This window comes from Sinocyclocheilus rhinocerous, unplaced genomic scaffold (genome assembly GCF_001515625.1).
Source record: "Sinocyclocheilus rhinocerous isolate Xijiao unplaced genomic scaffold, SAMN03320098_v1.1 scaffold5, whole genome shotgun sequence".
In the NCBI taxonomy this organism is placed as follows: Eukaryota; Metazoa; Chordata; class Actinopteri; order Cypriniformes; family Cyprinidae; genus Sinocyclocheilus; species Sinocyclocheilus rhinocerous.
Window position 1 is genome coordinate 641,709 of NW_015661874.1, and position 21,032 is coordinate 662,740.

At 35.5% G+C, this 21,032-nt stretch overlaps 1 protein-coding gene across 1 annotated transcript in view; it reads right to left on the minus strand.

The window, feature by feature from the left end:
- The window catches only part of LOC107726647 (thrombospondin type-1 domain-containing protein 7A-like), an 88,853-nt gene extending 77,050 nt beyond the window's left edge, over positions 1 to 11,803 (minus strand). The window contains exons 1-3 of the mRNA XM_016536309.1: positions 11,777 to 11,803; positions 9,608 to 10,236; positions 4,351 to 4,599 (exon numbers count right to left, since the gene is read on the minus strand). Coding sequence (XP_016391795.1) covers positions 4,351 to 4,599; positions 9,608 to 10,236; positions 11,777 to 11,803 — 905 coding nt within the window. The remainder of the gene's footprint in view (positions 1 to 4,350; positions 4,600 to 9,607; positions 10,237 to 11,776) is intronic.
- Between the last annotated feature and the right edge of the window lie 9,229 nt (positions 11,804 to 21,032).

The following is a 21,032-nucleotide window of genomic DNA, read 5'->3' on the forward strand; positions in this document are numbered from 1 at the left end:
ATATATTTATATCTATGTTTCGTTCTCACAATCTGTAAAGTCTACAAAACTTCATACTTCAAGCATTTTGCTTTACAAATGTTTCTAGTTAAAAATAACAATTATATGAACTTAGCAGAATTAAAATGCAATTATTTAAAACTGCAACTCAAAGAGCAATTATGTATACTGTTTGCCACCTATATTAAAATTCAGGTATTTAATTGGAATATGATGGATGGATGGGTAGGTAGGTAGGAAGGTAGATAAGTAGGTGGGTAGGTAGGTTGTTGGATGGATGAATGGATGGATAGGTAGGTAGGTAGGTAGGTAGGAAGGTAGATAAGTACGTGTTAGGTTGTTGGATGGATGGATAATAGATAGGTGAATGGGTGGATGGATGGATGGATTGGTAGGTATGAAAGTAGATAATTAGGTGGGTAAGTAGGTTGTTGGATGGATGGATAGATGGATATGTAAATTGGTGAATTTATAGGAAGGTAGACAAGTAGGTGGGTAGCTAGGTTGTTGGATGGATGGATGGATGGATGGATAGACAGGTAAGTGGATAGGAATGGATAGGAAGGTAGACAAGTAGGTGGGTAGGTAGGTTGTTGGATGGATGGATGGATGGATGGTACTGTAGATGTATTGGTTGATGGATGGATAGGTAGGTAGATAAGTAGATGGGTAGGTAGGTTGTTGGATGGATAGATGGATGATTGGTGAATGGATAGGAAGGTAGATAAGTAGGTGGTTAATTAAGCTGGTAGATGGATGGCTGGATGGTTAATAGGTTGGTGGATGGATGGATGTACAGTATAATAGGTAGGTGGATGGATAGATCTCTTAAACCTTAAGACACATTTGATTTTCTAGTCTGAAAAGACTTCAGAATCTCTATTCAACCTCCATTTAATCCCATTTCTGTCTTGGAAAAAAAATTGCGATATTAAAGAGATGTCATTTGTGATTTCTCTTTCCCACTTTCGCAATAGTGCGAAACAGAATTGCAAAAATCCATTATCTTCTCGAGCTGCCTGTTCATAGTACGTGGGAGACTCAGAAAGCATTGTGTGCCCTGTGACGGCGAGCCAGCGCAGGCCATCTGTGAGAGAACTAGATTAGAAGCAGCGTCACCGAGCTCTTAAGATCACTTCCATTAGTCAGTGCATCTCTCTTGGCTCGGGACCACAGACCAGCCCGATCCGTCTCACCCCGTCTCCATACGCTCATGTGCTGACTCTCACTGGCACCACCGCTCACGCAGAGCAGGGGTCAAGCGGCTTCCGGCAGGGCCTCCCGTTCCACCCCGGCATTGCTCCATGAAGAGCAGAAAGCATTACAGTTCATCATGCTGAGAAGTGACTTCTGTTTTTGTTTTTTTTGCTTGTTTCATGTACATGTCCGCAGGATAGGAAAATCCCGAATGAGATATCGTTAACATCTCAATTGCTTCTCCTTGACAGCAGTAATACTAAATCGATCGCAAATTAGCTCAGTGTGTTTTAGTTACACAGTTCTCCTGCTTCTTAGATTTACCTCCAGAGAAAAAGACCATTGCACGCGTCTCCTTTAGAGATTCAGAAGAGATCTCGATAATGTCTCCAACTGTGCTCAGATTTGCCAAGATAACAGTGAGAGATTTCAAAATGAATTCAAATTCTATCAAACCAAATGGTCTGAGATTCTATTTACATTCATTTTCAACCCAGGCTGGAAAAATGTGGTGACAATTCTACAGCAGTGTTATTTTAGTATCACTGAAATACTATAGTATTAATAAATATTTTGAATTATTTTTTATTTTTATATATTTTTTGTTTTCATTTTAATTTTTGTTATATATTTGTTTAGTTTAGTTTTTAATATGCCTAGTTTTTATTTATTTTTTAATATGCATTTTTTTTTCTTTTTTTTTCAGTTCAGTTATTTTGTTGTGTGTTTGTCATTTTGCGTACATATTTATTATTATTTTGTTTTATTAATGTTTTAGTTTTAGTTATTTTAGTATATCAAGTTAAACTAAATGAAAGAAAAAACTTGCCAATTTTATTTTATTTCATTTCAGTTAATGTTTATTTTATTTTAGTTACGTTACCATAAAATTATGGTTTTAGTTTTAGTTAACTATAATAATCCTATACAGAATGATATGTTGCTTGCATGTTTCGAGTGGCCCCAAAAAGCACGTTCAGTTTTATCCGAAATGGATGAACTTGAATCTGGCAATGTTTATTATGTTGGTTGTTGCACGTAATGCGGCTGTTGGGAAATTAAATATCCAGTGAGTGATGCTAAAAGTGTAATGCGTTATTATTTTTGAAAATAATGTACCACCCACACTAAATGGGATTCTAAACCTAAACGACAGCATATGAAAGATTTAAAAAATGCATTTGCTGAAGCAACCGTGCCATTTTACCTTGTTTCTACATGTCTTTGAGCACTTTTATCATGACTCATGTTTAACAGACTTGTACCACGTCACTAGTACATCGCTGTACCAGGTGTGCTACAGAGCAACTTTACTACATCAGAGAAGCCACACATATAGAGCTGGTTATGTGATGCAAATGTCAAAATATATTATTTTCAAATCATGCACTATGGTAAAGTGTTTTAAGGTCATAACAGTTTTGTGCAAGGAACCACACAAAAGTAAGTCTTTATTAATTGATAATCTGCCCAGTAATCATAATTTGTTTGGAAAGGAACAAAAGTTGTTGGTGTTTTACTTCCATGTTCATTTCAGCTGGAAACTGCAGTGAACTGTATGTATAGCAGGGGCGTAGATTACGCGGGGGACGCGGGGGACGTGTCCCCCCCACTTTTAATATCATGTAAATTCGTCCCCCGCTCTTTTTCGGGCAAGTGTGTTCGCATAGAGGTTTTCAAGAGCCGGTGTGAATATAGGTATGTTTTAGGAGTTCTGAAAAATGTACATAGAGGCACGATTTTCTAGTGTGCCTACAGTAGATTGTTCATTATATTGCTCTGTACTTTTACTGTATGTCAACAATTGTCTAATTTCTCTGAAGAAGAAACTTCTGAAACAGTTGAAACTTCAATGACAGGCTTGCTAGGAACCACATTTAATCCTTTGAGTTATACGAAACAGCAACTTCTGAGCAGCAATGTTTCCTCTGGGTTGACACATAATGAGATACGACAAGATTATATCAATTTGTTGGCGTACATTTCATAATATCATCACTCCAATGATGTGATGCATTTTCACACATAAAACCATGAACTGAAAACCTTTGATCCCAAACAGAGATACGACTGGCTGTCACGTCTAAATAAGAAAGTGTTATATCTGCCATTCAAAAAGCACTCACTCATATTGACTGTATGAAATCATGCATACAGATGTATATATATATATTTTTTTTTAGTCTGACCCTGCCAAGCCAGTGGTTCAGATTTTTACTGGCCCTGTGGCAAAAATGAAAAATAAAATAACATATAAATGTTTTTACACCAGTCAATGTTTTTAAAGGGGTCATTGGATGCCCATTTTCCACAAGTTGATATGATTCTTTAGGGTCTTAATGAAAAGTCTGTAACATAGTTTGGTTAAAATTTCTCAATGGTAGTGTAAAAAACACCTTTTTTACCCTGTCAAAAACAGCTCTTTTCAGAGCAAGCCGTTTTGTAGCATTTTCCTTTAAATGTTAATGAGCTCTCCTGGCCCCGCCCCTCTCTTCCGAGCTGCTCTCACAGACTGTTTACTTTAGCTGTATTCATCGTGAAACTTGCTAATTAGCACATTATTAAGAAAGGCGATTTGCAAATATTCATTAAAAAACCTTACACTCACTTCTTCTGTAGGTGAAGCTGGATCACGAATGATTAGTGTGAACGCATTTAGGTAGATCAGGGGCACATTCCCTTCAAAAACAAACGCAATCCACTGCGCCTTCAGCGGCTCAGATGTCGGGAGTAAATGACGACTGCTATGTTCATTATTACATCCAACAACAAAACACAACAGATCAATCGCTTAGGAGTCATTCTTGTCTACATCTGCTCCGGCGGTGAAACAATGGCGGACTGATGACAGTCACTCAGGGCGGGTCTAAGGTAAGACACCAGTCCAGTCTGTGCTGAAACGCTACTGTCAATCAAACTATCGTGGGAGGGGCCTGTTTTTGTGACGTCACACAGACAGGCATCTGAGATCGGCTCGATTTGAGAAAGGGGGAAAGATTTTAGTAGATTATAGGGTGGTTGTGTACACACACTGCCAACACACATTTCAGTTCAAACAACTTGTAAAAGTGCATGTAGCATCCAATGAGCCCTTTAAAACATGTACATTATAAAAAAAAATGTAGTGAGAATACAGCAATTCATGGTACTTACGTGGCGCAGGGCGGCACCCCGTCCCCTTCAGGTTCACAGGCCTGGCTTTCCTCCAGCTGGGGACACTCAGACCCTCCTCCGGTAGGAAGCCGTATCAGCTGTCTGCTGCGGGAGCGTGTGCCCTGAGGAACACTAGGGTCTGAGCAGGTCTTTGAGCAGGAGCCCCACACGCTCCATTCACTGACCACACAGTCTTTAGTCATCAGGCAGGACTGGAACGTCTCCGGAAGACTCCAGTGGGGACACTGGCTGATACAGGACAGACGAGTAGAAGTACTGGTCAGTCAACATGACAAGATAATTATTTTACAGTAATCAAGAACATATTTCAATGGTAGAAAATAAAACTTCTTTACACCAGGGTTATTATTAACTAAAACTAAAACCATTAAAAATATTCTCATTACTTGAAACAAGATAAAAATTAACTGAAATAAAATAACACAAACATATATCGAAAAAGATTTTGTTTAGTTTAAGCTGAAATACTAAAATAACTAAAACTAAATAAACAAAATAAAAAACTAAAATTTTATAAAAAAATTCAGACATTAAAAAAAACAAATCATATTATCAATTAAATAAATATGATCAATACTTATTTTTATTTTCAGCATTTTCAGCATTAGAGCATTACTTGAAATGTCTGGGCAAATGTAAATTTTATTTAAAACAAATTAAAATAAGATAAAACAAAAAATAGAATTAAAATCCAATATAACGTAATTTAATATAATATTAAATATAATTAATAAAATAAAATTAGAATTATTAATAAAATAAAATAAAATAAAATAAAATAGTTCAGGGGTTCAACTAACAAATAAAAAGATGTGAACCCCTGATACCATCACTTTACCACAGTATCACTGCAATATTTTCTCTTTTAATACTTTAATAACATGGTAACTTAAACTCAATTTGCAGCTGAACAACAGATTTTGTAATTGTTTCAGAGGCAGGTAAATTAATGCTGGGCAGTGTGAATGCAGCAATTTCTCTTAGTTACTTATTTTCTATGTAGGCAATGCGGCTGACGAGCTATTAGTGCTAATTACAGGCTGCTTCCTTTCCAGCGTAGCTTCATTTAGCAAATGCTCATTTAGGTGCCGTGGCTGCCAAACTCACCTCAGGGCAGCACAGACTCTTAAACACATAAACATCAAAACTGGCACTGTTTTCCACCCACTTTAAACCCAGATTAAGATGTCTTGAAACCATTTTAAAATCTGGCAAAATAATGACACCATATTGCAGCACAATAACTCTTCCTGAGGTATAAAAGCGATAGTAGCCGTTGGTAAACTCTATTTGGCAGAAATGGAGAGTATGCCAGTCTGTTGCTGGAATTGCGATTGTGTGCTATAAAACAAATAGGGCTACTATCAAAATTGTGACTAGGGCTGGGCAAAATTAAATTCATTAACCAACACAAGGAAGAAAGATAAAAAGAAGTTACAAAATGGTCACACAGTGTAAATTAGTACCTTCTGAAAGGATATCAACCCATTGACAGTTTTTTTTTCTCAGTGTAGTTAATAAGTTTAATTTATATTCATCAGTGTAACTATGCATGCCTGAAATCAATGGCAATAATTATCTAAATATATTTTTTAAAATATTTTTTAAATATGTATATACAATATTTAAAAATATTTAATATTTATTATATTTTTTAAAATTATAACGTTTTTAAAACATATTTAAAATATATTTATATTTTAAAACTTTTATTGTAATATAAGAAAAACAGAGACTTCCAATATGAAAATTGTTATAGATGGATTTTTATGGATTTTTTTTTTTAGAATTAATTATGGTTAATATTAATAATTCATAACAGTGATTTTTTTTAAAAGATGTTTAATAAATTAATGCATATTAATTATATAAATAAATATTAATATTAACATTAACTTTATGGTATTTATTAAATTAAAAATATCATTAACTGATAAATGGAAATAAATCAAACTTGTCAACTCTCAATGCCATGTTTGCTAAAGAAGTTTAAGTTAAACATGAAAAAAGTTTCCATAATGTAATGTTTATACCAGGATATTCAACAAGAAAAAAATGTTTAGGGTGGGATTTGACTTTTCCTGAGTGTCAAATTGGTTTCAAACGGTGCTGTTCTACTGAAATGTGCTTTGCTGTATCACAAATTTCCCAATATTACTAACAAGCATTGTTTTTATGCACTGGGTCGCACATTTTTGAGCTGTTGTTTACAGCTTGTTGATGGAATGAGGACACCATCATTTCCATTTAAATGAGAATGATGTTTCTCCTTTAATGTAAGAATAACTCAATTGTGGGAATTCAGGAGAACCTCTGCAGCAGCAGGAGCATTATGAAGACGTCCATCAAATCCTAAATAAAATGAGCAGGAAATACTCAATTAAACAATGCTATTGTATGCATAACACTGAGCAAAGGTATATGATTTACAGACTTTGATTTTCGAGTGCATGTGTAAAGCCACAAACACAAAGAACTAGTACAACAGATGAGATGTCTGGCAACATATTACACTAAGAACTGTTGGGTTTACTATACTGACAAAAGCATAGTAATGAAACAGAATAAGAATGGTGTGAATGGTTTGTTTGTGATGGTCTATTGGCTGATCACAGAGAAAGTGCTTCAGAAAAACTTTTTTCCACTTTCTTGAAGAAGCAAAACAGCTATGAATATTTCAGGAGCAAAGAGAAACAAGTCAAATATTAATATTTATTCTCCTGGAGGTATGACGGTTGTTTTTGTGAATCCATTTAAATATATATATTACCGTTCAAAAGTTTGGGGTAAGCACTTTTTTTTTTTTTTAAGAAATTCATTATTTTATTTAGCAAGGATGCATTGAATTGTAAAAAAGTGACATTTATAATGTTACAAAAGATTTAAAATAAACGCTGTTCTTTTGAAATTTCTATTCGTCAAAGAATCAAAAATAAATAAATAAATAAAGTATCATGGTTTCCACAAAAAAGCAAGCAAAATAACTGTTTTCAACATTGACAATAATAAATTAAAAAAAAATGTTTCTTGAGCAGCAAATCGGAATATCAGAATGATTTCTGAAGGATCATGCGACACTGAAGACTGGAGTAATGATGCTGAATATTCAGCTTTGATCACAGGAATAAATTACATTTTAGAATATTTTCAAATAGAAAACAGCTATTATAAATTGTAATAATATTTAACATTTTTACTTCATTTTTACTAAAATGAATGCAGCCTTGATGAGCATAAATGACTTTAAAATGTTTTAAAAATGATCCTAAACTTTTGAACGGTGTACATGTGACTTTGTATATTATACAGTATGTGACTTTGCTGGATTGCTTTAACCTTGACGTTGGCTATTCAACTGTTTCCATAAACTTAATATTACCTGCAGATTCCTCTGGCTGAAACACTCGGAATGTTTTCCTTTCAACTTTTCCCATGTTCCTGAGCTTGAACGAATATCAACGGCCAAACACTGTACGCCTGAGATACACGGACTATAAGGCTGCGCCAAAACTTTTTAAATAACTACAAAACTCTTGAACATTTAATACTCGGTGGAAAGTGCAGGCATACTCTGCTCACACTCTGCTGTACTCACACAATCTGCTGCTGGGGAATATACAGTTGTCATTCTACAGCTGAAAATAGACTTCAAGCGTGGGAGTGCTTTGACAGCACAGTGGAGACCCAGACGAGTCACGCAGCCATCATCCTCTGACTGTCAGCGGCTGACGGAGTGCAGAAATATGCCGGAATCCCTAGTTTTAAGACTCATTTAACTGCTATTAGCCTGAGAGCCATTAGTGCTATAACAAAACAGATGCGGCTCAAGAGAAAGTAATGCGTAATAGATTCTTCTTTTTTTTTTTACACAAACATAGTGTGCACATCAAATAATCATCAATTAATTATTATTTCTAAAAATCTATTTTTTCAAGAATTTTTAAAAAGTAAAAAAGTGAGAAAAAAAAAAGTATTTGGGGAGTTGCAATTAATAATAATAATTAATAAAGCTGAATAATTAATTAATATGAATTTATATCAACTTAATGATGTTTCCTAATTCATAAGTATCATTGAGTTTTTGGGGAGTTGCACCACATCACATTTTACAACTTTATAGAAAATATTTAAATGAATATTAATAATTCAGAAATTATAAACATGGTCATCATAGAAAAGGTGTATCAAACTCATTGCACAGATTGATTTTTTTAATGTATTTTTGAATAAATAATATGAATGTTAATTATTATTAATATTCATTATAATAATGTAATGATATATATTCATTCATAAATATCTTTTAGTTTTTGGGGGAGTCACACCACATGACATTTTACAACCTGAAGTAATCAATTAATTATAATTAATTAATAATAATAATAATTATTCAAATTAATAAATATTAATATTAACTTAATGGTATTTAATAAATTATAAATTTGAAACATTTTACAACCTATACTACTCAAAAGAAATATCAAAATGAATATTAATAATTCAGACATGAAAAACATGCTCACAGAAGAGGTGTATTCTAGTCATTGTACAAATTGCAATTTTAAATATATTTTTGAAAATATTAACATTAATATTAATTTATTATGACTATATTAATACAAAACTGTGATTACTAATAATTAATTAATTACTATTAATATTAATGGTATTTATTCAATTGTAAATATCATTAACTTTTCGGGGAGTTGCACCATGAAACATTTTACAACCTGAACTACTCAAAAGAAATATAAAAAATGAATATTAATAATTCAGAAATGAAAAATATGCTCATCATAGAAAAAGTGTATCTAAGTCATTGTACAAATTATATTTTTCAAGTATCTTTAAATAAAATAATATTAATGTTAATTAACTATTTCATTAAATAATTATTATTATTTATAATTATTGTTTTTTTTGGGGGGGGGGGTTATATTTTACACCAAAATATAAAAGGAATATCAGAAAATATAAAAATTAATATCAATAATTCTGAAATAAAAAACATGCATTCAAATCACTGTACAAATCGCACTGTAATGTATTTTTGAACAAAGCTGTGATGTTAACTGCATTCACTGTTTAACTAATTAAGTTTTTACAAAAATCCAGAAACAAAGTTTGTGAAAATTATTTACAATACAGTACACTGAACAGACTATTCTTCCACCCCTCACAACCTCATTTTTATTTATGTCAAATTAATATGGTTCTAATGGGAAAAGTCACTAACCTGAGTGACACCGTGCTTCCGTTTCGATGCACACAAACCACTTGCCGAGACTGGTAGCCTATTTCCATATTCCAGAGCTCGTCCTCTAGTCGATTCAGCTTGTTGCGGTTCCTTTTGCTCTTAATAAGCTCGCGCATCTCCGGGTCCCGGTTCCCTTTCCTCTCTTTGCCTTTCCGCCGGCGGGCCTGGCGGGCGGTGCGCGAGGGGGCGGCAGAGGAGGTCGGAGGTGGCGGTAAAGACGGCAGCTTGCATTCGCTCCATCCGCCCACTTTCAGACTGAACACCATCTCTCTGCCCTCGCAGGCCCTTGGCGCACACGTCTGGAACTCCGTCAGATTGGGGCAAGGAAGCCCGCCGAAAAGCGGCGGCGCCACGATGGAGCGGACGCGGTTCTGCAGGCCCAGCCCGCAGGTCTTGGAGCACGTGGTCCACGGGGTGAACTCGGTCACTACACAGTCTTGAGGGCAAGGAATTAAACAGGCCTGTTCCTGCCGGGGTTTGGGCTCAAAGTACTCACAGATGGCGTTGTCGGCAGCTGAGCTGTCCGCCTTGAGCACACAGTTCACCTCCCGTGTCTGGATGCCCTCTTCGCCTTCACAGTCACTTTTGAACAACTTAATGCATCCTTGCTGAATAAAAGTATTAATTTCTTTAAAACAACTTTTACTGACCTCTGTGGAACTCTGTGGCACAACCAAAAAAAAAAAAAAGGTAATTATGACTTTAGTTTTTATCTTGCAATTCTGACTTTTTTTCCTCACAAGTCTAAGTTTATATCTCTTAATTCTGACTTTTTCTTGTGAGATTTAAAGTCACAATTCAAAAACAAAAAAAACAAAAAAAAAAAGTGAAAGGTTTTTTTTATTCCCTGTTAGAAACAAGCTTTAATGGACCCCCAAATTAGCCAATTAAACAGATAGATTTAGATTATAGATTTTTAAATTAAAAACAAACAAATCATTTTAAAATTAGACAACTAAAACGTCAAATCTAATTAAAATTGACTTTTTTACACAATATTTGTGTCTGCTATACTTTTGAAGCTAATTAAACTGCAGCATGTTAACGCCAAACTCTTTAGTGAAGTGCTATTTGTGAGTTGCTGCCTATGTGCAACATTACCAAACCCAGTTTGGATGCTGCCTTAGAAGGCAGCTGTCTTTGCAGACAGCAGGCAGCCCACTATGGGTTGGAACAGAGCCACAGTGTCAGGTTTACACATTTTGAAATTTGAATAGGTTCACTTTTGTACCTGACTGATCCTTAAGGTGATAATCTGAGTGTTGGCCTAATTAACTATTTGGCTGTGAAGCAATTAGCCAGTCAAAATGAGTTCATCACCGCTCAGTACCTGCTGCTTTGTTCTACTGGCAGCACCAAACTCTAAACGGAGAACGGGAACAGAAGAATCAACAAGAACCTTGTGGTCTCTAATTTTGGGATCATGTCAAACATACTAAAAAGAGTATGAATAAATGCTAAACATCAGGCAAAATAGGAAATATGTCCTATTACAAAAAGGAAAAAAAAAAAAAAAAAAAACACGATACAGAGCTGAAAAATAAAAGGTTATGCATCAGAGAATTATCTTTTCAACATGTTAATCTATTGTCATTTGTTAGCTTGACTAATAACTTTATTTAACTTTCTTTAAGAAAATAGCTAAGAACTGCATGTATCAGTAAAAATAGGTATGTCTGTTAGTGAGTTTCTGAATAAATCACAGTTTTTTTTTCTTTTCTACCATGATTCCCTTTATTTTATCGCGGTAACCACATTTGAGGGAAAAAAAGGAAAGAAGAAGAAAAAAAAAAACTTACAGCAATTGAAGGGTCATTAAATTCATTTCACCTCCAAAAGCTTTTTTAGTCCTTTTTATGACAGTTGAGACTAATTACCAGTTTTACTGTGTTAATAATAAATGAAATGCAAGCAAATAGCATATTGTACAGTCTCAAGAACCAGTGGTTTAACAAAAGCAGCTAAAACCGAGAATCCAGCGAGCGCAGACAGCAAAGCATGACAAATAGAGATCTGTAAAGACAACAAGGACTGTGATTGTGCTTCAGGGGCTCAATCTCACAGCCACATTAGAAAATGAGGCTTTATTACCATTAATTTTCACTGTATTACATTAGCTGTGTCACCATAACCGAGTTTCCATCTCACATTCCCCACATTCAGCATCTCCTGCATGATAAATAGTCACTCCTATAATGAGGCCCAATAATAATCCATCTCAGAAGGTTTTTGCTGTAAACACGGCCCATTGGGCCTCACCGTGTTAAACAAGAGCAGGGAAAATAGAGTTTTGTACAGCACAGTACAATAAAGTATTCAACAAGATTTTTACATTTTCTGATGCCAGTCTATTGATATGCATTTGGTGGTTACTTACTGACCCAAGTCAAAGATGTTCTGGACCTTTGTTTTTTGTTTTTTTTACCAGTTTTGTCATCTGTCAGATAAAATATGTAAGTCTGATTATCAACAAAAGTAACAGCACACCTCTCTTCAACACAATTTGAAGTATCATTAGTTTCCATTTCAAAAATTATAATGGGGGGGGGAAAAGGAAGTGTGGCTTCACAAACACCACTAATAACATTATATCATAAGACCAGTTGACCAACCACTCATTCCACCCACTCACTAGATCTAATTAATATCATTTGATGAAGAGGGTGGGTGGCCAGGCTGTGTTTACCCTGCAGGTCACTATGTTTCATTATGGATTTGAAAGGCAATGAGAATGTCACAACAGTGTTGTTACTGTTAACTAAAGCTAAAAATAAATAAAGGTGAAATAAAAAAAACAACAACATATAAACACTAGATGAATAACTTAAACTAAAAAAAAAAAAAAAAACGTAAACATTAGAAATGTTGCTATGGCAACTAAGTGAAATAAATATTTGAAGTACTAAAATTACTAAAACTAAAACTAATAGAAATATAAAAAAATGAGAAAAGCAGATAGCAAAATTCCTACATTTTAAAGACATTAAAATGAAAACTGATAATATAAAAATAAAAGCTAATTTAAAATATGAATAAATAGTATAATACATGTAGAGTGTAATTATATTATATATTAGTTTAATTACCAAAACTAAAACTAAAATGAAAACTGAAAATGAAAAATAAAAAAACTAAATGCTAATTCAAAATATTAATAAATGCTATAATAGTATATAAATAATGCTAAAATATAACTACTTCACAACAGTTTTGTTTCCAAAACCTAGAAAAATAAATCTTACTGACCCCAACCCGTTAAATGATATACAAATGATAAATACAAAATAAATCAGTTGAAGAATGAAAATTACCGAAACAAAAACTTTTCAAGAAACACCAATCATGAGCTCAGAGGTGATTTACCAGGTCTGTATGAAAAAAAAAAAAAAGAAACCTGGGCAGTCACTGTTGTGTCTATTGCAATACGAGTTTCTCAGTGTTATTTGTGCAACATCTGAAGTGTCTTTATTCAAATCAGTCACTCTGCGATTCCACTCCAGTTAGGATGCAGTCAGGTAAGGCAGTCATCTATGTAGGCACATAAAGGTAGCTCTCTAGGAAGAGAACAGTGGTGTCTGCCGAGTCAAAATGAACATTTATTATAATTTATTGCAAATAAGCAAACACTGTTCACAGCATACATTTCTCCATTTATGTCACAGACTTAATGACTGTGTGATGTGCTTCCTCCAACGGTGGGAGGGAGCAGAACTGCTGTCGCTTCAGTGTAATTATATTATATATTAGTTTAATTACCAAAACTAAAACTAAAATGAAAACTGAAAATGAAAAATAAAAAAACTAAATGCTAATTCAAAATATTAATAAATGCTATAATAGTATATAAATAATGCTAAAATATAACTACTTCACAACAGTTTTGTTTCCAAAACCTAGAAAAATAAATCTTACTGACCCCAACCCGTTAAATGATATACAAATGATAAATACAAAATAAATCAGTTGAAGAATGAAAATTACCGAAACAAAAACTTTTCAAGAAACACCAATCATGAGCTCAGAGGTGATTTACCAGGTCTGTATGAAAAAAAAAAAAAAGAAACCTGGGCAGTCACTGTTGTGTCTATTGCAATACGAGTTTCTCAGTGTTATTTGTGCAACATCTGAAGTGTCTTTATTCAAATCAGTCACTCTGCGATTCCACTCCAGTTAGGATGCAGTCAGGTAAGGCAGTCATCTATGTAGGCACATAAAGGTAGCTCTCTAGGAAGAGAACAGTGGTGTCTGCCGAGTCAAAATGAACATTTATTATAATTTATTGCAAATAAGCAAACACTGTTCACAGCATACATTTCTCCATTTATGTCACAGACTTAATGACTGTGTGATGTGCTTCCTCCAACGGTGGGAGGGAGCAGAACTGCTGTCGCTTCCCAAAGCTAATCGTCTTTGGGAAAAGCAAGAATAAACACAATCCCTACACAATGGTTTCTCCAAAAAAACAAACGATTTCTCTTTCATATCTCTGGACTCCCCCACGGGTTTACAAAGAGGATTCCGAGACTGTGGTGGCCTGCGAACATGAAGACCTGTGACATAAAATGCTCCAAAACATGCAAAATTAAAGGTGCAGTATAGGCTTTTTTTTAAATAGTACACATAAAATGTGTATACTACCTGAAATAGGTGTCTTGAGAAATTACACCTTGATTTTAGACTCCACAAACCTTAAAAATTAAAATAAATAGGATTTTAAGTGTTATAAAGATTTGTGTCCCTATAACAAAACTTCAAATGATTTTTTAAATTAAATTATACCCCCCCTCTTAATCTTCAGTGAATTTCTAGAGATACAAATCATTTGTGATGTGATTTGTGACCATGATGTAATATTTTGGTGATACTTCCATCTGCCCACACTGGGGTCATTGTTAGAGGATCAGGCCTGCAGCGGGTCTGGATTGATCGGTATCTCACACATCATTATCTCCTGTGCTCGGAAGAGACGCCAGCTGTCATGATAAAAGGTAATTCTGGCTGACAAAGTGCTGATCCATCAGTGTCTGACAGGTGTGTGTACAGACAATTCAGACTGTCAGTCAGACAGACCCACAGTCCAGTTTACAGAAAGAAACATTCAATGGAAATACATCACCGCTTTTACCATTACTAACATGCATGTGGTGTATTAGAGATAGATGAGTTAGGGATGAAAAAACATCAAAATAACCTAGGTTTAATGGTGCTGCAAATGTAATGGTGCACAAAAGAGGCTTGCTCATTTTTTAGCCAATCAGAAACACTCTCTGCCTGTCAATCATTGTGCGTGTTTGGGTTTGGGAAATTTCAATGTTTGAGCTACTTCTTTATCACTCTTGCTTTGTGACATGGTGCTCCAACATGCTGGAAAATGCACGGATCATCACCAAATTGCTCATGGATCACTGGAAGAAGTCGCTCTTGCAGGACGTTTTGATACCATTCTTTATTCATGGCAGTGTTTTGGGGCAGAATTATGAGAGAGCTCACTCCCTTGGTTGAAAAGCAACCCCACAAATGGATGGTCTCAGGATGATTCACTGTTGGCACAACACAGCACTCATGGAAGCGTTCACCTTATCTTCTCTGAACAATCGATTTTCCAGATGTCTTGGATCGTTGGAAGAAGTCGCTCTTGCAGGACATTTTGATACCATTCTTTATTCATTGCAGTGTTTTTGGGTAGAATTATGAGAGAGCCCACTCCCTTGGTTGAAAAGCAACCCCACACATGGATGGTCTCAGGATGCTTCACTGTTGGCACAACACAGGACTCATGGTAGCGTTCACCTTTTCTTCTCCGAACAATTGATTTTCCAGATGTCCCAAACAGTCGGAAGGGAGCTTTATCAGAGAAAATAACTTTGCACCAGTCTTCTGCTGTCCAATCCTTGTGCTTCCTGCAGAATTTCAGTCTGTCCTTGACGTTTTTCTTGGAGAGAAGTGGCTCTCACACCAACCTGCTTCCATTCCTGAGCAAGCTCTGCACTGGTGGTGGCACGATTCCGTAGCTGACTCCTCAGAAGGAGACAGTCCTGGCGCTTGCTGGACACTCTGGGACGTCCTGAAGACTTCTTCACTGCAGTCAAACCTCTCTCCTTGAAGTTCTTGATGATCCGGTAAATGGTTCTTTCAGGTGCAATATTCTTTGTAGCAATTTCCTTGCATGTGAGGCCATTTTGATGCAACGCGACGATGGCTGCACAGCACTCTACAGCATGATTTCACCACCCAGCTAGGTTCTTCTACAATTACCCCATCGACTTGGTGTAATCTTCGATGACCAGCTGACCTTCAAAGACCACATTGCAAAGACTGCCCGATCTTGCAGGTTTGCATTGCACAACATCAGAAAGATCAGGCCCTTTCTAACGGAGCATGCTGCACAACTTCTAGTCCAGGCCCTTGTCATCTCTAGGCTGGACTACTGCAATGCTCTTCTGGCTGGACTTCCATCAAGCACAATCAAACCTCTACAAATGACTCAGAATGCAGCGGCACGACAGGACTTCAATGAGCCCAAAAGAGCCCATGTTACACCTCTCTTTATCTCCTTGCACTGGCTACCGGTTGCGGCTCGAATCAAGTTCAAGACATTGATGCTTGCATACAGAACAGCCACAGGCTCAGCACTCGCCTACTTCCACTCACTACTACGAATCTACATCCCCTCCAGAAGTCTGAGATCCGCTAGTGAGCGACGCCTCGTGGTACCATCACAGAGAGGCTCAAAATCTGATCACTCTACACAATAATCTAGAAACAATGTGAATGAACACCACAACAGCTTAAGCAGCAAACTTTGCAAAACACAAAATTTATGTCACTGCCAAAACTTTTGGCCATGACTGTATACAGGGGTGCAACTGCACATTTGCTGAGGGGTATGCAAGATCAGTGTTGGCGCCCCCCTGTATTCTAGTAGCCTCTAACACTAACCCGCGCAGAAAACTTTCTGCAAGTCAATGATCAAAAGCCCATTACTAGCTTGTGCATGGAAGGATACAAACACATCAGGAGTGAAAAAAAGTGACAAAGGTTTGAACCCCCTTCCCCCTTTTTTAATACCATAGGGAAAAAAGTGAAAAGTAAAAACAAGAAAAAAAAGAAAAGAGGGGTCTGAATACTTTCCGTACCCACTGTATATATAATTTGCCTCAAAATTATTAATATTTTTGCATATTTTTATATAGCAAAATTTATTTTAAAGAACATGTTTTTTTTTTTTTTACTTAGAGATAAATCATGGAAAATTTGCCATGCTAAGTGGACGATTTCTGCCAAGATTTCACCTGGTAGAAAAACAAATAGGCCTACTATTAAAATGAATGTCATGATTCCCACTATGACCACTAAATGGCAGCAGCGGATCATTTATTTATTTATCCTTTACCATTTCCACTCTGCAATATAGTTCTTTTCACATGTTTTGCTAATGGATTTATATTTAGACATTGTAAAATCACTATTATAACATTTAAAAATCTCTTTTTTTTTCAAAGTTCAGCATTGTCTTGTATTGAAGTATGAAGTAGCAAGAGTTTCCAACTCATTGAATCTACTTGAAATACACAGATGGCCTATTTTGAATTTACAACTGCAATTTTCAGTGAAAAGTGGCTAGTTTGTATCCTTGTTTACAATCTTAGTTTCTCTGAAATGTAAATCAAATGCCCATTCACAAACATGTGTTTCCAATTTGTACTTAATTGTAATTGAGATTGTTGTGAATTACATCAAGTAATACTGAGTGAATGACAATTTTTTGTATTATTTTTGTATTACCTAGGCTCCAGGTATTTTAATAAAAGGGCTCACTATAGCTTTATTGCTCAGTAAGCTTGGTTCTGCATTGCAGGTCTTTTGTCATACCTAAATCGAGCTCTGTACAAAGGAAAATAATGTAAGAATGTAAAATTAGTTTTTTTTTCATGCATTTAAATAGGCCCATGGTTTCATTTTCTTTTCATTTTCGTACTTTACAAATTAATGAAAAATTAGCGCATATTTTCTTGTACATTTAACTACACTGTGCTCACATTTGGCCTACTTGTGCATTAAATTATAAATAAAAAAATTACATAGCCTATCATCTTGCGTCCTATGATCTCGAATTGCAGAATATTTTAGTAGGCTGCATGCATTTGAGAGACGTTCTTAAATGTAATACACATACATGCATGCACAGTTTTGCCGTTTTAATCGCCATTTTGGTAAATGGCAAGGGCAAGCTGAAGTGCGCGTCTGAAGTCTCCCGTTTGTTGTGGTCGCAAAGAGATACGGCCGTTCCGCGTCTAAAGTTCTAATAAAGTAAATACATTTTTTTAAACTCATTAAAATGATAAAAACTGCATTTAAATAAAACTGTTGCTTTTTTTTTATTATTTATAACGTTTCATTAAAGAAGATTTTCACAGAATGATTTTGGCAAAACACAGATTCTTGATCTTATTGCATTTTACAAAACATGCCCAACTTTTCTGGAATTGGGGCTGTAATTAATGGTTCAGTTGTTGAGATTTCTTTTATAGTTCTATACTCTGTCAACAATTCATACGTTTGCTTATTTTTCTTTCCTCCTTTATAAATGAATGTTAGGAGAAACAACTGAGATGAAAAAGTTTATGCATAAATGAAGAACAACTGAGAACTTCATGAAACCTCCTGAGCTCTGAATCTCTGATCAATTGTCCTCTGATAAGTCTGTTGAATAAGAGCAGGCCTTCATTAACAGCTCTGTGATGTGATGCTTTTGTCTGATGCATTCAGAAGACAATGTGTGTTTGAGTGCAGTAAACCACTACATCAAAGATGCTAGAAAAAAATTGCATGAGTTAAAGATGATTATCCTTAATCAAAATGCAAAAAAAAAAAAAAAAACCTCTTAAGTTGTATAATGCACTGAACTTGCATTAGACATCTCTGATAATGTCTTTCAAGTCACTTTACATGAATACATTCCCCAGATCAGCTGCTCTTTGCATGTCGAAATGAAAAAGATACATACGTTTATTCTTCCCTGTTGCGGTCGGCTTCAAAAGTGAGCCAAGCAAATGCGAGAAAACTGACCCCAGGCAAAGACCATTAAATTCATAAGCAAACTGTGAACTTCTTAGGACGTTCTGAAGATACATCCAGTCATCCATGTGCCTTCAGCCTTTCAACATCCCTGTTTTTGCAGATTTCAAAGTTAATTTCCACCAGAGCAGTCCGATAGAGACGCTCCAAAGGCAAACTCACACATAATGCGACAATTTATGAAAGCCATCTCTTCCATGTTCATTTAACGTGAGTTTTTGTCCTAACTAGCCACAAAGAGCGACATTTTATACTTCTGGTCTGTCACTTTTACGCACTGTCTGCGTTATCAGGGTGTGTAAATTTTTGAGTGAACTAATCTTGTAAAACACCTTTTGTAAAACCTTTATTTTCTCTTAAATTGTCTATGGACCCCCGGTACTCCAGTTGGTAGCCACTCAGACTTCAGTAGGTCACTACACTATAACAGCTACATTCCAGGCCACATATTATAAGTGCTTTCGTCAGTAATCAAGATCAGATTGTACTACTCAGCGCAGCAAGCAAATCATAGGGTTTTGACAGGCCACAGTATAATATGCCTCATGGATTTATCTGATAAACACTGAGCAGCACCAACCTTCACCACATCTCTCCAGTCTCAATGAAAGATTTATAAAAGCCAATGTGTTCTACAGCACATGTTGTGATGATCTGAAGGTGGGGATGTAGAGGTGTGGGTCTGCTGGATTTCTCTCTGCCAATCTGATGCATTTACACACATAACAGAAAAACACAGGCTAAAAAGCACCTGACTTAGTGCTACTAGAAAAAATTCTAATCTGTGAAAGAAAATGTGTGTTTTGATTGATGCATTTAGTAACAATTAAACTAGATGTTTATGTGCACTTAACTGAGTACTTATTACTTTTGGATAGAAATGAATTCTTATAGTCTATATATTTTCTGCTATTTGTCATTTATTTCTATGCCAGTCTACATAGCCTACCGGTTAAAAGGTTGGAATAATTACGATTTATTAATGTTTTTGAAAGGAGTCTCTTCTGCTCACCTAGGCTGAATTTGCTTGACCAAAAATAAAACAAAAACAGTAATATTCTGAAATATTATTACAATTTAAAATAACTGTTTTCTTTCTGAATAATATCATATTCAAATATTTCTATTTGAATAATATCATTTAAAGAAATGTTTTTTGAGCAGCATATTAGCATATTAGAATGATTTCTGAAGGATCATGTGACACTGAAGACTGGAGTAATGATGCTGAAAATTCAGCTTTGCATCACATGAATAAATTACATTTTATAATATGTTCAAACAGTTAAATTGTAGTAATATGTCACAATATTACTTTTTTTTACTGTATTTTTGATTAATACACTATAATTGGTGAACAAATGAATTCTTTCAAAACTACAAAAAAATCTTAATTATGTGTTAGGTGTTACCATTTAAATCAGCAGAAAAAGCAAGTAAAGTAAAGTGAACCAGACTTTATGCTGCTAGTCAAAAGTCTGGCTACGCAAGACTAGATTTGCGGTAAAACAGAGAAACATCTCATTTCTCTTTATTCACTCAGCTACAGCCTTAAATGTAAATTACAAAAGGAGAAAGCGGATGAAGCAAGAACATCATGTGGATGTGGGAAAGTTGGCTGAGAGGAGATCAGTTTCTTCTGGCTCTGCCAAAGCGAGGTAAATACATTTATTCAGCATGGCTACGCATCCATACTCAGCAGGTGAAAATCTACGCTCATTTTTGCTCTTTGATGAGTAGAAATGTTCAATAAAAAGAAACATTAAAACAACATCTAAGAAATCCTCTGCTCTTGAGGCTGTAGATCAATATGGAGGAACACGAGCAGTGCAATTGAAGCATGACCCATGATGAACTTGAATCAACCGCAGCTTAGCTTGTGGAAAAAGAAAACATTAACAGCAAAAAAAACGAATATTAGAGTTTAATTCGTTTCAGGCATAAACATTTTAATGCTGTTTTTCTTTATTTTCCCCACAGGCAGAGATGTGAATTCACAGCAGGACCACACGCCTCTCTGTTCAGCAGTAAATATGAATATGGAGCTTGTGTGCGGCGCTTTGTTGATGGCAATCTGACATGCCACCTTCATGAGAAGCCTCCCTTGGTGCAGCTGGGAAGCAAAAAGAGGTTTTATCACCACAGAAGAGCCAGACTCGACCAATGTGCCCTTTAGATAAAAGGCATTAAGTCTGGGGTCTGGAGCTTTGGCTCGTAAACCGTGAGAAGAAGCTCTGGGGGAGAATGTTGCATCTAAATAAAATAGAGACCTGCAGCTATGGGATGAAGTGAAGCTTCAAGTCACTGCCGGCCATGACGGCCGTAA